Source organism: Myotis myotis, unplaced genomic scaffold, assembly GCF_014108235.1.
Source record: "Myotis myotis isolate mMyoMyo1 unplaced genomic scaffold, mMyoMyo1.p scaffold_m19_p_14, whole genome shotgun sequence".
NCBI classification, from domain to species: Eukaryota; Metazoa; Chordata; class Mammalia; order Chiroptera; family Vespertilionidae; genus Myotis; species Myotis myotis.
This window is the reverse complement of record NW_023416318.1, coordinates 14,348,328-14,365,093: the sequence shown is the minus strand read 5'-3', so window position 1 is coordinate 14,365,093 and position 16,766 is coordinate 14,348,328. Positions and strand designations below refer to the sequence as shown.

The window sequence follows — 16,766 nt, the reverse complement described above, 5'->3', positions numbered from 1 at the left end:
TTTATGTTAATTCTAGGAATTGAATTACTAGGTCTTACAATATGTGAATATGTAACTTCATTGGGCGTGATTTAGTTATTCTCCAAAGGGGCTGCACCAATTTATACTCCCACTAGTGGTTTATCAGAGTTGTCATTGCCTGACATTCTCCCAGTGTCTTGTATGATTCCCAACACTTCTTCTCAGACTGTGTCCACATATGACTTGTGGGCTGGATTATCTGGTACGGACCTAGTGTATATATATCTACTCCCACCTGCGGCCCAATATTGCTCCAAAGGCTGGTAGGAAAGTCTTTTGGAGAGAACTGCCAGCCTATACTAAAATGGTGTAATCTGACCAAAACAGATCATCTGCCCTAGGGCTATCCACTTTCTGCTTCCATCTAAGATAATGGGGTCCACAGTCTCTGTTCACGGGACTTGGCAGAGTGCCACTCTATCCTATGCCCCTCCAAACACTCATTGTGGTCAGTAGCACTGAGCTCACCTATATGAACCTGAACATTTTATATGTCATCAGCTCCAGGAGATACCCAGTCCCTACTGAACTAAGAAGAGCATGAAACTGAAGGTTCTTATGGGGGGGGGGGAGCTATATATTTAGGCAACCCTGGCTATAGAGCCCACTTTCTACCACTTCCATCTCCTGCAAAATATGGTTCAACTGGGGGAAAATGTTAGTGATGGGGAATATCTTACAGGAATTTGTTTCAGAAGCCAAGTGGTGCCGTAGGAAATACATGGTGAAAACCACTGTACAAATGAGTAACCAACCAGAATATAGTTGTATAAAGAGGAGTTTGGACAAATTAATCACATTGTCTTGTGATTAAACCATCACTCCTGTCCTTTATGCCAGCTTAGGCTGCAACCTTTGGAAATTACTTGATGGGCTCCTCTTCATGAAGTTCAGTTACTGGTTTGCACTTGACCCCGTGTCACATGGTGAACTACTCCTATCTTCCAAGTGGCCTCTCCACTTCCCAGCTGATACCCACGTTCTGTTTCTACTCTCCCTTTGGTCCCCATATACAATCTGATGCACCATTCTGAGCTGGAAGGGAGCTGGTAGATCTTAACAGTTCAGGCCTTCATTTTATATTTGAGAACTCTGAAGTTGAAATCCCTAGGAAGTGGCAGAACTAGAATTAAATTCCAAGTCTCTCTTCCTCCAAAGTCCATGAGCCATTGAATGGCACTGAAGTCTTGGAAAGAAAGAGATTACCTAGAAGAAAAAGCCTACACAGAAATATGAGGAAGAACAACAAATGAGGAAGTTGGAAAGAATATCCCGTAATGGAAATCAAAAGAAGAAAAGCATTTTAAATTGAGGGACAGGTTAACTGTGTCTGTTACCGTAAGGCTTTGAGTACTGAATCCAGAGAAGTGACTATGGATTGGCAATGGGGAGATCACTGGTGACCTTGACAAAAGCAGAGTCAGCAGGGTTGTGGAGACAAAAGGCAGAGCAGAATAGGTTAAAAGGTGAAGGATTTCAATTTTAAAATGAAAGGTAGAGACATTTTTGGCCCTTTGTCTCACAAAGAGCACCCCCAAACCAGGAGACTGTGAAACAAAACCACAAAGCCCATCATTGAGGACTCTAAGAAATAGTTCAACCACAAAGCACTGTATCTGGGGAGAGGAAGAAGACATCGGAGTGGGAAATAATGTAAGCAGTATGGAGAGAAGTCAGATACAGTCTTGCAGAAGAAGATAAGAGAAGCCTTCCAGAACCTCAGAAAGCTCAACAACTGAAGGTACAGATACTGTAAAAGTCAAAGAAGGACTACTTGATGAAAGCTGGAATATTGTTTACAAGTTTATCTGGGGAGGGTATTCAACCTTCAGAACCACCCACCTCCACTATGTTCTGAAAACTATCCTTTCTGTAGTATATTCTCTGGCAAAATTAAATAATAGTGGTTTTACAGTCGGACACCAGACAAGGGAGTTTATGGAGACATCTGCATAATAAACATTGTGACTTTCAGCTCTCCTCCTTGTCAATTCCAGTCCTAACACCCAAGGAAAGAGTTTGAAAACTAATTATCTATAGAAATAAATATCTCTGAGAGGGAAAAAGTTATATATTCTCCACAAAAAAAGCTTGTGGACAAAAGCTGGTCATCAACCAATTAGCATGTCCCTACATGCATTCAGAGCTTCTAACAAATCTTATAATCTCGCTTGTTCACTATGAAAGATAGCCAAAGATCACTCCACATTTGAAGAACTTCTCCACCAGGAAAGACAGTGGGGTGCAAAAGTGAGGACTCTTTCAAGAAGTTGTGTAATGAAGAGGAACGCAAATAACTTGGTCCATAGCTGGAGGGAGAGATGGGGTCAGAGAGGATTAATTTTTTTAAGATGAGAGATACTTGAGTAGCTATATATTTAAGAGGCTAATATGCAAAGTGTCCCCACGGGAGTTCGACTGGGAGTTCTATCACTCACTATGACATGTGCTGACCAACAGAGGGTGGCGTGAAATAAAAGGCGGCCCTGGCAGAGAGCCTGCAGCTGGGAAAGGGAGGCCCCAGCTGGCAGCCAGAAGGAAGGCCCGATGGGCCCTGATCTCTGGCCAAGCCTAGGGACCATATCTGTGCACGGATTTCGTGCACTGGGCTTCTAGTATTTATATGCCAGTCGTCAGTCAGTAGCATTTTCTTCCTGATTTGAGACAAATGTGTAGTTACAAACATTTAGGAAAAGACTTTACAGTATGCCTGCTTCTAGTTAGGATGTAAAAAACCTTCATTTCCATGGTCAACCAGAAAAGTCCAGGCAAAATAGAATTCATATGTTTCTATGGGGCTAGTAGACAGAGGAAGCACTGATGAACTGAATTACAGAGAAACGAGCTGTTTAGAGCTGAGCAGAGATCTTTAGAAGCTTCCATTCTTGGGGTGGATGCCTGGTCTGGGTATGGGCAGTTGGAAAAGTAGGTCAACCTTCAATAGGGACTCTGCAGAGAGGAGGAAAAGCCAGCTGAACATAGGACAACAATGTGTGCCAGAGGGATGGATTATGTGAAAGATCCCCAAATGAAAAAGAAATCTATCAGCTTTGCAATTCTTCTGCCTCACCCATACCTCTTTTCTGCATTGTTCCAAGAAATTAACACAGGAGAGGTTGCTGAAAAGTAGAGAGAAATTGCATAATCTTGTGAATTCTTGTGTTGCTTGGATTCTGGATTCCTACCAAGGTTAAATCTAAAGGTCAAGCAAAAATCTATGAAGCTGTACCTAACCGCCTCCCACCTTAAACACTCAACAGACCACAAGGGTAGGACAGGCAAAAGGCTGGGAGTTGGGTTAATAACAGGAAACACACTCTAATTACAGCTGTGGCCCTGCCCAAGCTCAGCCTAACTTAAGGAGGATCTAAATAATCAGTCCCTCATGATAAAAAGCTTACATTCTGCAGTAAGTAAATAAAGCAAATCAATATTACACCTAAGTCTCCACTGCTTTGTTTCCTACATAATGTCTTAAATACAAATTAAGTGACTATAAAACATGGGGAAATGCAGGAAAATGTGACTCATAATCAAGAAAAACATGGCAATGGAAGCAAACCATGGATGACTCAATTATTGGAAGTAGCAAACAGAGTTTAAAGCAACTATTATAACTTTTTAAAGAATTTAACAACAACAAAAAAGGTGAATATAATGTAGGAAGACATGGGAAATCAGAAAAAAAAATCTCAAAGAATCAAGTGAAAACTGGAACTGAAAAATACAATATCAGCAGAAAGGGGATTAATGAACTTAAAAACAAGTTAATAGAAATTACCTAAACTGAAAGAGAGAAATGGAAAAGACCGGGAGGTGGGGAGTATGAACCAGTTCTATAATTTGTGGGATAATATCAAGTGGTCAAATGTAAGTGTAATTGGAATATCAAACATGGTGTTCCACACAGAGATCCAAGAAGCTCAAAGAATTCCAAGCAGGACAAATACAATGAAAATATCATCTAAGTACATCTTAGTAAAATTTCTGAAAAGCAGAATAAAGAGATCATCTTAAAACCAGTCAGATGGGAAGGAGAAAAGGTATATTACAAACAAAGGAACAACAATGAATATCACTTATTTTTCACCAGAAAAAAATAAACAAAACAAAACATGCAGACTAGAAGATAAAAATTAATATCTTTGGGAAATAAAGTCAACTTAGAACTTTATATCCAGTGAAAATATCCTCAAAACTATAGGCAAGATTATAACACTTCAGAGAGGGAAGAAAAAAAACCCTAAGGGAATCATCACCGATAAATCTGCACTACAAGAAAATAAATGCTAAAGGAAAATAAATCCTCAGGCTGAAGGAAAATGATACCAGGTATAAACTAGATCTACAAAAAAAAAAAAAAGGAAGAGTCACAGAAATGATAGTCATTTTCTGATTCTCATAAAAAGACAAATAACACTGTTTTGGAGTTTACTACATACATAGAAGTAAAATATATGGCAGCCATAGCACAAAGGATGAGAAAGGATTATATGGAAGTATAATATTAAAACTTTCTTCCATTATATGAGAAGTGTTATAGTACAGTAAATCCTCGATTTTGCAGACTTTGATTTAACACACTTCAAATTTAATGGACAAAATTTCTGGTCTGTATGTCATATGTGAAAATTAACACCCTGTTAATTTTTTAAAATGCTTGTAACCAAGATTTGTTTATAATTAAATTAATAGGTTATTTTTTATTAATTCACTGCTATTTTTAGCAAATTTTAGCAAATACACCATATGTTTGAAAAAAACACTAGTAATTTCATCAACATAAATAAATATTACATATCTACAACTATAGTCTACATATTTAAATCCAAGAGTCATCACTCGTAAACAATGTTTGGCAAATGATTAGCACGTGATCACACCGCATTGCACCAGGTAATTGGTTTTGCTGTCCCTTGGTATGACTTTCTGCGCAGTTTAACAGTGTGCTCAGCCACACCCCATTTGTGTGCATTTGTAACTTGTGGTGATGGGTGAATGTATGCATTTACTAAACCTATTCAGTATGAATTTAACATTCCTCTAACACACCTAGAAAACTTTTCTGTGTAATTAAACTTTTCATACATACTTAATTTTAATTACACAGACGTGTCTGAATAAGTAAAAACAGGTAAACTAATTTGTCAATTTTTTAACATACGCATTTGAAAAACCTACTTTATTATATAACAGATCTTCGGCTCTGACGAATTAGTTCATTATAGTGAGGTTTTACTGTATTAACTTATGGTAGACTATGATAAAATAAGGATGAATATTGTAATCTATAAAGGTATTGCTAATATGGACCCAAAGAGAGGATGTTACTATTGATCCTACAGTTAAAATATCATAAAGGGATATTATAAATAATTTTATAGGAATAAATTTAATAATTACAAAGGAAATGAATAAATATCTTTGCATGTTACTGTATATAAATTATACCTCACTTAATAATGTATAGAGCCCTGGGTGAGTGGCTGAGTTGGTTGAAGCATCATCCCACACACCAAAAGGTTGCAAGGTTGATTCTCAGTCAGGGCACATACCAAGGTTTGGGGTTCAACTACTGGTTGGGGCACTTATGAGAGGCAACTGCTCAATGTTTATCACATCAATGTTTCACTCTCTCTCTCTTCCTCTCTTTCTAAAATTAATAAACATATTCTCAGGTGAGAATACAAACATATTTTCAGGTGAGGATATATATATATATATATATATATATATATATATATATATATATAATCATTGGTTCAATATGTACCATCATGTCATTAATCATGTTGGCCTATTCTTAGGAAAAAGCCCAAGGAGGCTGATTTACATACATTATAAACAAATGATTACGGTCGGTTGTGGAATTTCATGACTCCAAAAGTAGCAGCAGCAGCATGACTTTAATCAATCTTCATTTTTGTTTGGTTCACTTCATGTTTTGGGGAGGCAACACCAGAGTCCTAGGCCATCTGGAAATGCGAATGCAGCATTAGTGGTAATAAGCAGTGTTGTGTGTTTACTGTATAAGTTGAGGCTGCAAAGGCAACAACTGCAGGGCATTTGGGGGAAGTCCAATTCCACAGGAGCTCTTTTATGGGAGGCAAGAAGTCAACAATGCAAAGCTGATGTTGGGTTATTTGAGGGGGGTGGTTTTTATAGACTGAAAATGCGGTGGACATTGCATAACCCCAAGGAGGATTTTGCAGTAGGAGCATCACTGGGATACTTGGGATAAGTGATTATTGAAGTGCTTCTTGATGTGCTTATGTGTGTTCGTCCTTCCATCAGCAAATATGAAAATGTTGCAAGACAGCTGGAATCCCAAAAAGTAATCTTCATGAAGTGTAGAAAAACTCCCAGGGCCAACTAAAAGTCCAGCAGACACCATCCCACTTCTCCCCACCCCCCATCCCTATAAACCAGACTAGTGCTGGGTGCACAATGCATGATCAAATAGTTGTGGAAATGAATGAATGGATTAATGAATGTGCCCAAACCGGAATCATTCATTCAACAACATACAACCTACTCCAGGCCCATACTTAAGTGCTGCAGGGGTTGCAAAAGGAATACAAGACATGTGGCCTGAGAACCCTTAACTTCTAAGTAAGAACACTGGCAGACATGTGAAACCACCAAGGAAAACAGGAGACTCTTAATAGCAGCCTGTCTTCCTAGGATTCCCAGCCTCTCTCATTTCCCAGGAAGATAACATTTCATTTGGTAATAACCAAGTCTTCAGAGAGGTTCTTATCGCCCCCTTTAACAGATCTCTCTCCCAATTTCTTTCATTTCTAAGAGGGCATTAAAAAATGGACCTTTATTAATAGTTTTATTGTCCCAGAATTTAAATGGACCCACCATTCCCATGAAACCATCTGTTTCATTTGCTTTGATGTTGTGGGTGCTTAGAGACAAGGCAGGGCGCAGGGAGGTGGGGCATAAGTCATTTGGTCTTTGGAGAAGTAAGGGTGGTATCTGGGAGGTTGTGATCACTGCTTGGGATAGTGAATTTATCTTGCCAGGCACAAAGCATCAAGGATAAGGATAGTTTCCAAACCAGCCTTTGCTTGTTCTGCTACCAAAAATATAGAAAGCTCAAGAAAATACTTGTAAAGAAAAGGAAATAGGCTTAGAGGAAACACCCCAGTTCCCAGACTTTATTTGGCAGGGAAAGAATACAGTGAAGCCAAGGAGCCTTTTCCATTCCCCTAATATGCCTTTTTTAACCTCTTTTTCAAGCTGCAGCCTTAACACACTATTCCAATTTTAGTGTTACCAATATAGCCCAGTCCATGGCCAAAGAGTAAGACCACAATACTTTTTTTTCACATTTACTTTTAATGTCTAATCTCCTACCCCCTAAGTGTCAGAAACTAGCTCCCCCTCCCCCGTAGTGTCCCCCAGTGATTCTGAAGGTTCCATGGTACCACTTCTGTGTGCTCAAGACCAAACCCTGATTTTCCTACCCCAGCCTCACCCTCATACTACCTGGTCCTTGCCATGACCTTCATGAAATTGCCAACCATTAAGGACAAAGCTGCTCTCGGCCAGATGGCTGCCAGGGCCTCCCTCTGCCCTCCCAACGGTGGCCTTGGTGGAGGACACTGCTCTCATCTTTGCCCTTCCTTCCAAACCACCAATATATGCCTTTTTTCATTACTAAACAACAAGGGTTGAAATTAAATTACGCCTTTTGGTGGGATTTATTGAAATGCTTGGGTAATGTAAAGGAGTACAACTTCGAGAATGGGTTAGAACCACCACATGGGCACACACCTAAAGGCCATTACCAGGTCAGGCCCTGCCTGGCCTCCCTCCACATGCCAAGTGAAGCTAATCCCTGCCCCCAAGGCTGACCTCTTCACAGGATGATTAAAGTGGAGACATCTGTTCCCTCCGCTCACCTCTTCAGTAAATATTTGTTGAATATCTAGAATGTTCCAGGAACTGTAGTAGATGTAGAAGATATAGTGGAGACCAAACCAGACATGGCTCAGCTCTCAAGGGGTTTAAAGTCCAAAACTGGGGGGGCGGGAGGGGAGGGACCTAAACAAATAATTACACAATCAAATGTTATAAAATGTCCCACGTGCTATGAAGCAAAAGTTTGGGGTTCCGTGAGCAAATTTAATTGAGGGAGCCAATTTGAACTGGGGAAGTCTAACAAGGCTATTTGGAGCAATTGACATTTAAGTTGGGACTGAAGGCTGGGGAAGAATTCGCCCGGTGCAGAGCTGGGCAAAAAGTCTCCCCAGCCCATGGCCAGCAGGGATTGCAGGTGGGAAGGGTCTGTTGGAGAAGGAGCTTAGGAAAGCCCATGGGGCTCCAGTGCAGAGAGGGGAGTGGAGTGGTGCCCATGCCGCTGTCCGGGGGGCACAGGAGCCATCATGTAGGCACTCGAAGGCCAGGGCAAGGTTTTGGGGTTTATCCCAAGTGTAATCGTCTGCTATTGAAGGGTTTTGAGCAGGGGAGTGAGTAGCATGTTTTGATCAATATTTTAGAAACATTACGGCAGCCATGTGGAGAATGAATGGAAAAGGGGCAAGAGGGCAGTCGAAAGGTAGCCAGTGACTTTCCCAGTGGTCTAAGCCAGAAATGATAGTGGCTCAGACCATGGCATTGGCAGAGGAGATAGAGAAGTTTCATGATAGGTTTAGAGTAGAACCAATGGAATTTGATGATAGATTATGTAGGGAAGCGTAAAGAGAGAGGAGAGCCAAGGTAGAGGGTCAAGGAAGGGTTCCAGTTTTTTGACTTGCACAACTGGGCATGTGGTCTGATATTTGGGCACTGATGAGACAATGAAACAATAGTCAGTACATTTCCCAGAGTCTGAATTACCTGGACTTCACTATCCCACCTGTGAAGCATCAGTAGCCTAGGCCAGGGGCAAGCTCAGGTTAACCCCTTTTCAGTTTGTCTTTTAAACCCTCCAACAGCCTGGAGATCCAGCCTCAGCCATGGCTACTCCAGTATATCACTTTTAACAAAAGGTTAATTTTGCATTAGACTTCCTCCCGAGCAATTGCCAGAATAGACCAGCAATAAATGTCATTCATTCACTCAAAAGAGAGACAGTTATCATGGTTATTAAGAACAAGGTCTCAAGGTTCTAATCCTACCTCCGTCTTACAGGGCTTTGGGAAAGTTCCTTAGCCTCTCTGTGACTCAGTTCCCTGCTGTGTGGAATGGACATAACAGTGTTAGCTATTAAAAAGAGCTATTTTTTATAAGGCATAAGTGAATTACTGTGTGTGGTACATTTCAAGCAGAGCTTGGCAATTGCTAATGCTCTTCGGTAATTCAAGTGTTACTGAAAACTCCCCACTCTCCAACACTGCTGTGTGCTAGCAGGCTGCTCGGCAGACTGGAACGCCTTTTTAAGTCAGACAGGTTTGAATTCAAGTCTCTGACCTTCTACCTAATCTCTAAACCCCCATTGTCTCACCTATCATGTGCGGTCAGTATTACCCACCTGCATGGGTATCGTGAGGATGAAAACAAACCTTTGAGTAGGGCCTTATACATAGTAGATGCCTAATAAATGTTAGGTTCTTTGCCTACTCAAAAGAAGCTTCCCTTCCTCATTTAAATAGTGCACCTCCACCCTCTGTCACTAAAGAGGCCCCAGTGAGAAGAAGGTAATTTCAAACTTTCCATAGGCTTACAGTTTATGAATAAAGCTAATGTTTTTTTCAGAAATCACACTTTCTTGCCCTTTCGTGACAGTGTGGGGCTATTTAGAAGACAGGAACATATCTTACATCCCAGAGAGAATGGTCCACAAAGATTCCATTTGATCCCCAGACCATTCATGCTTCCCACTTTCAGTCAGACCCTTTCCTAATGCCCTAACCCACTTCCTCTTCCTGCCCCAGGGCCACCTCGAGCAACCAGAGTACGAAAACACAGGCATCAGCCACAGAAAACACTCTCCGTTGTCCTGGAAAGCAGAGATTGCCTAGACTTTTGTTTTCAAAGCTGACTACACGGTTTCCTTTGGCCCAACTCTGCGGGTGGCGGAGTTCACGCCTGACGCTTGCCCCTCCCACCTGTGGTCCTTGTGGTGGCCTTGCCCTGGTTTCTTGGTACCCGCCTCTTTCTGGTTCACAAGAGCCATTTGCATGTTGACATAAAGGTGCTGAAGTTGCCGTGTGTCCCCTCAGGAGCAGTTGCATTTTAAGGCTCATTTCCAATGTAGAATGAAAACGCTGTCCATTTAAAGAAATAGAAGCCCTTCCTGGGTAGCTCAGTTGGATAGAGTGTCATTCCCATAGCCAAGGTTGCAGGTTTGATCCCCGGTCAGGACACATTCAGGAACCAATCAGTAAATGCGTAACTAGGGGAAACGATGGAACAACAACTCTCCTCTCTCTCTCTCTCTCTCTCTCTCTCTCTCTCTCTCTCTCTCTCTCCATTCCTCTCTCTTTAAAATTAATAATAATTAATAAAAAAAATGGAAGACTTTCTTGAGCAGATGGAGGAGATTCCTAAAGAAGGGTCTTTAAAATCTCGCTCATCCTATGCTATGGATGAAGGCTGACCCTGAATGGGTGATGTACTACAAAGACTCTACCCCTGGCAGGCTTTTGGGGGACCATTGGGGCAGTATAGACTATCCACAGAGATAAGAAAAAGACTAATGCGCATATACACAGCACAGTAAAAAATGCTCTAATAGGACTAATAGGGTGTCTTTGGATTTCAGAGAACAGATTCGTCAAGGCCTTGAGGAATTGCAGAAGGTCCTGCCAGGAGGAGATACTTACATGCATGAAGGATTTCAAAGGGTAATTTTATAACAATTTTCAACTCCAAATGTAAAGTGTGACACGGAACATCCACCTAAGGATAGCTGACGATGAGGCACATGCATTGAGGGAATGAATAACACCCAATGGCAAGAGAGTAAGAAAATTTCCCCGTAAACTTAGACGCTGATCACACTATCCAAAAGAATAGGGAGATTTCCTTGCTCCTTCCCTGACACTGGTGAAAGGTTTGTTGGCTGACGCTTGGCTGCCAGGAGTCACGCCACACGCAAGTGCTCCCATTCCCACGGTCACCTCTTCTACATGTTGCTTCGGTGATTGAGACAGAATGTCAGTGACTTCAATCTTGAAGAGAACAAATCCCAGTCTATGCGAAGTGAGACATCGATCCATGTTCACAAGTATATTGGTTACATGTCACGGTGACTTTAGATGAAGGTGACCCATGGATATCTGTGTGAAGCGTGGGTGGGTCACATGAAGAATCAAGACTGGGCCATGGCTGCGTACCCAACACCAGAGCCCACTGCCCAATGTTGGATTTGGAGGAGCAGACAGTGGCTGTCTGTCTAATGGCTCTTTCATGTGTTTTCCAGGCCAGCGAGCAGATTTATTATGAAAACAGTCAAGGTAAGACTATCTTGTGAACTACCATGATGAGCTAGTTAACTTTTTTCTGTGTTTACTTCTGGAAAAGTGCCTCCGTAATTTCTTGTTTCAAAAGACATATTTGATAGTGCCTAGAATCTTTGGACACACACTTCATCACGAAGAAGGAATGCTTAGAAAGATGATACGTGCCAGGCCTAAAGCTACTATCCTGTTGATGGCAAGAAAAGCGATATGAAAGTAATTAGATCCCATTATGGGCCACAGTCTGCAATGTCTGGGAACAGTTTTGCATGTTGAATTCATTAAATTAGTAAATACTTGGATGGGTTAGTGAAGTCTTGGATTTTTATGTCAACTGTAATTTTCATGTCTTCTCTGGGCTCCAAGCCCCTTCACCCCTTCATTACTGTGGTTGGATATGGTGTTAAGATTATGATACCAGTTCAGTTTGAAATTTCCTTTACTTAAATGAAAAAAGGCAAAAATTTTACTTAATAGAGTGCCTAGCACATAGAACTAATATTTATTATTATCATCATTATTATTATTTTGGCTATTATTACAATTACTATAGTGTCTTTTATGAATAGCCTTTCTTTATTTGAGGCAAATCTCTTTTAAAAGATTCAGTATTGCATTGGGGATTTTTCCCCTAGGCCTGTAGAGATGTCCACTTCTGATTTCACTCTAAACTACAACAAATAAAACAGATCCAACATCAACATCAACACTTGTTAGTGTATTTCAACCATCAGCAATGTTACTAGATGCCTAACAATTACTGGAAGAACTCTAGTAGGTTTTGCCAACTGCTGTGATTCAGTCAGCTTGTAAATCACAATGACTAGGACTCTGCCCAGCTCTTCAAGGGCTGGTGCTTGTGTCAGCGACAGCCTCTGAGAAGGACTCCTGAACAGCCCAGGTGGTAGAGCTTGTCCCCAGAAATAAGAGTCACTGGAGTTATTCCTAGCTCAGTCCAGAGAGCATTTCACCAGATTTAGCCATTGTTTTTTTTTGTTTGTTTGTTTTATATTTTATTGATTTTTTTTTACAGAGAGGAAGGAATAGAGATGGAGAGTTAGAAACATCGATCAGCTGCCTCCTGCATATCTCCTACTGGGGATGTGCCCGCAACCCAGGTACATACCCTTGACCGGAATCGAACCTGGGACCTTTCAGTCCGCAGGCCAACGCTCTATCCACCGAGCCAAACCGGTTTCGGCAAGCCATTGCTTTAAGATAAGACTGAGAAACCCAGAAACAAAGCCTATTCCCTCTAGCGTCTGTCTCAGCACTCTTCTTCATGCTGGAATTGCTTCCAGTCCCCAAAGAGAAGTTGCTGATTCTCAAGATATTGACCTTGGGTGGTTGAGCTTAGAGGAGACAGCCTCTCAGGGCTGAGAGAGGGTCCCCTTGGTGTGACAGGATGGACTGAGCGGTCTGTGTTGTGTTGAGCAGGATACAGGACAGCCAGCGTCATCATTGCTCTGACTGATGGAGAACTCCATGAAGATCTCTTTTACTATTCAGAGAGGGAGGTAAGCGACCGTCCGGCCTGTGTCCGTCTAAACAGACATGGGAAAGGGCTTCTTCCTTCTGAGATGGGCTGCAATCTTTCTACTTGGCCAACATGATAGTTACTCCTGATTAAAAAAACAACTCCTGGATAAAATCGTGTCTTATACATTTAAAAAATAATAATTTATTTTTTAAAAGTGAATTTTCATGTCTTATACACGATAGATATTTTTCCTCTTTAAAATATTTCTATATTACTCTCTGTTTGGGAGGGGTAAAATATATCTAGCATAATTTTATTGAAAGCACTATATTGATCTAGCACTTTTGAAACACTATCATTTTTAACAAAAATCATTTTTTTTTCTGAAATTTTCCTCATATTTTCTACTAAAAACAGGAGGGGAAAGAATTACTTGACATATGTAAGAGCCAGTCTTGGCAGAATGGATTAGTCATTGAGATTCTCACTCTATGAACCAAAGTTGAATATTAATTAGAGACAAAGTAAATTGTAATCTCTCCTTTGATATTTCTTTTTTCCTTTTATTTGTGTTCTCATAAAATACTCCTCAAAGCAAGTGAACGAATGCTCTTTAAATGAAACTTTCAGTTTGCATAAAGAGATTCAGAAAAGGGAATTTATTGAAAAATTAAAAAGTAGTCATTTATATTTAAGAAAACCTTTCCTTTCAAGTTGTAGATGTGAGAGCTATATGTGTAAGTGGCCCAAGGAACCCAGTTAACCATGGGAATGTATTAAAGCCTCACTAGTGACAAAGCCTTATTCAGGCCAAGTTAGAAAGCAACGCAATTAGGCAGCGAGGGAGGGAGGTTCTGGCCTCCCAGGGAGGAGTTAATAAGAACAGTACACTTACCTCAAGCTCTTGACTATGATTTAATTTAGATTTAGCTTCCTTAGTGAGAAAGAAGTATATATTCATCTATTCATTCATTCATTCATTCATTCACTCACTCAGTGTTAAGTGAGACAGTAGCTGCCCTCATGGGCCTCATCGTATAATCATGTTCAGCTTGTTGAAGCCTCTGCTGGCAAAGGGCATGATCAGATTATGTAGGTGAGCACATCTGCTCACCTACAATGGGAACCACACTGGGATAATTCACAATGGGAAACACACAGTAAGTATGACAGGCACTCCCTTGAGCATTTGGGAAAGGACATAATTCCTATTCTCTAAAGTCGACACTATGTAATGGGAATGCAGGATGTCTTATCTGGGTGCCACACAACAGTCAAATGAAGTAAAAACCCTAATAAGGAAATAACTGAATATAAAATAAATGATAGTTGTCAGATGATTAAAATAGTGGTTAGTAGAAAAGAATTTTAGGTATGGCACATACAGACTTGGAAAAATAGTTGGAGTGCCAATACCAATAGAAAGGGAGTTTCTGAAAAAGAAAGATAAAATTCAAGATATATAACGAAAATGAACCTTTCCATTTTTGATAATTCTATATAAAGTCCAACTGGAAGAAAAGTGTCACAGAAGTTGTTGCAGAAAAGACGGGGGCTAGACTGTGTCTAAAAGTTTGTTTTATCCTGAAAGCCTCAAGAAATATTTCTAACATGAAGGAAAAAAAAAGATGTGTTTCTGTCCCCTCTAAAATTCAATATTAGTCACAAGTGGTTTGCATACTAACAGAATGGGGGAAAGAACACAACTCAAATCAATATGCACATATTGAGCACCTAATATATCTTTACTATTGATTATTTATTAAGCACCTACTGTATATACCAAGAATTTCCAATTATTGTTTTCTGTTCTGAAATGCAGAAGAAGCTTGAAATCCATTATCAGAGCCTTTCACAAATCAAATATAAAAATCAAGCCAAAACCTGAATGTTGTTTTTTATGTTGCCTTCTCCATACTTAATTGTTAAAAAAAAAAAGTCATGGGTTCACCTACTCAAATATGGAATATAATTCCCATCCATGAAACCAATGTGTTTTATGGAAATGAAAATGGCTTTATTTCTAAAGGGGACTGACATTAATGAGCTTCTGCATCATCCTAGACCTTGCATGAGGAGCTCTGCACTTATTATCTCATTTAATCCCCCTCACACTTTCTAGAGCAAAGCCAAGTGTCAATCCTAAGTATACCAGATTCCAAAGGCCACATCCTTTCCATTATACCATGCTGCCATCACAGAGGAAGAAAAAGTATGCCAAAAAAATTCATCAGAGAAATAGAAAAGATAATCATTTCCCCAGATTATTTCATATGACTTACCCTAGCCTGCACTTTCCTTTTCTTCTCCTTGTCTTTCAAAGACTCTATTTATGTGGCTCTTTCTCCTCACTTCCCATTAGACTAATCACTTCCCTCATGCCCATAATGCATTAGGTTAGAGTGGGGCATTCACTGGAGTATAAGCTTTTTGAGGACAGGGATTACCTTCTCCATTGTGGCATTTGACATACAGTAAGTAGGTGCTCAGTAAATGCCTGATCATTGCAGTTAGTCTGACTAATCCAGAAGGAGTATGTTTGCCTCTGCTTCTCTCTCTAATGCCTTTTCTCTCTTTGCCCCAGGCTAACAGATCCCGAGACCTTGGTGCAATTGTTTACTGTGTTGGGGTAAAGGATTTCAACGAAACACAGGTATGTGCTTGGTTTTCCTCCAGTTTGGGAGCGTACCAAGTTTGTGAATGATTCAGTGCAGAGGCTGCAGCAGCAACATAATGGAGTATTTTTCCAGAAATGCTAATAAGCAGGAAGGGATTTATTGGATGAGTAAGGAATGTAAAGCCATTTGCTGATGCACTCGGGGGCCTTTAACACAGACCATCCAGGCAGCATCTTTTTTGGTAGACGCTAAACAGCAAAGGTGTCAAAATAGACCTGAATTAACTTGGAAAACTTGTTGTTGTTTTTATTTAATGCGATGAATCTTTTTTTTTTAAATGGCAAACATCCCTTTCTTCCATTAAATATGCAGTGTGTTTTCAATACCAAAAAAGGAAATAATTAGCAAGTGGGGAAAAAAATATGTACAAGTATGTATAAGCAAATTGTGAAAATTTGCTAACAACCTAAATGAATGTTACTGAGTGTAGTTTGTAATTTCTTTTTGTTTTAATAACATGGGAAAGCGCTCATGATATGTTGTTAGGTAAATAAATTAGGATTGCAGAATATTTGGAATAGTGTGCATCCAGTGTTTAAATAAATATGTGTATATTGCCTAGAAAAACTATGAAAGACAATATCTATCAAGTTAACAATAATAGAAATGTGATGGATGGAAGGATGAATGGATGAATCCATGGATTATAAGTAACTTTTTATAAATGTATTTTAACTCTCCTGGGTTTTCTGAAATTTCCCAATGACACTGTGGTGCTTGTGCAATCAGTAAACTTCCTGGCACCAACTGTCACTGTGGCAATTGCAGAAAAGTGCGAAGATGGGGCGGGGGTAGTAAAGCTCACAGAGAGGCTTCTCCTTTCTCCAGTCCTCGGCTCCTTAAAGCAGGAGCAGCCAAACCATGGCCAGGGTCCTTTCCTCAGAGAGCAGGTTGGGTGAAGATAAGGGTCCCCATCCACTGGCCTTCCCCAACACCAAAGCTTGAATTTATTTGCAAAGTTGCTCTCAAAGGAAACGAGTTTGTTTGGTTCGAAAACAGTTGCCAACAGAAATTTGGGTGAATGGGAGAGAAATGAGCCCGTGGCCTGCCCCCAGATCCATAAAGACACCAACCCAGGCCAAATGTTCATCTAGCTGGGCAGTCTTACCTCTGCTCCCAAGGAAAGAAGTATTACAACAAATGTAAGAGCTGGCGCCAACCCCCCCGGGCTCG

General features: G+C 40.5%; 1 protein-coding gene across 1 annotated transcript in view; it reads left to right on the top strand.

Moving 5' to 3' along the window:
* The window catches only part of ANTXR1 (ANTXR cell adhesion molecule 1), a 215,766-nt gene that overhangs the window by 41,906 nt on the left and 157,094 nt on the right, over positions 1 to 16,766 (top strand). Inside the window, exons 4-7 of the mRNA XM_036334285.1 lie at positions 10,739 to 10,820; positions 11,399 to 11,432; positions 12,873 to 12,952; positions 15,500 to 15,568. Coding sequence (XP_036190178.1) covers positions 10,739 to 10,820; positions 11,399 to 11,432; positions 12,873 to 12,952; positions 15,500 to 15,568 — 265 coding nt within the window. The remainder of the gene's footprint in view (positions 1 to 10,738; positions 10,821 to 11,398; positions 11,433 to 12,872; positions 12,953 to 15,499; positions 15,569 to 16,766) is intronic.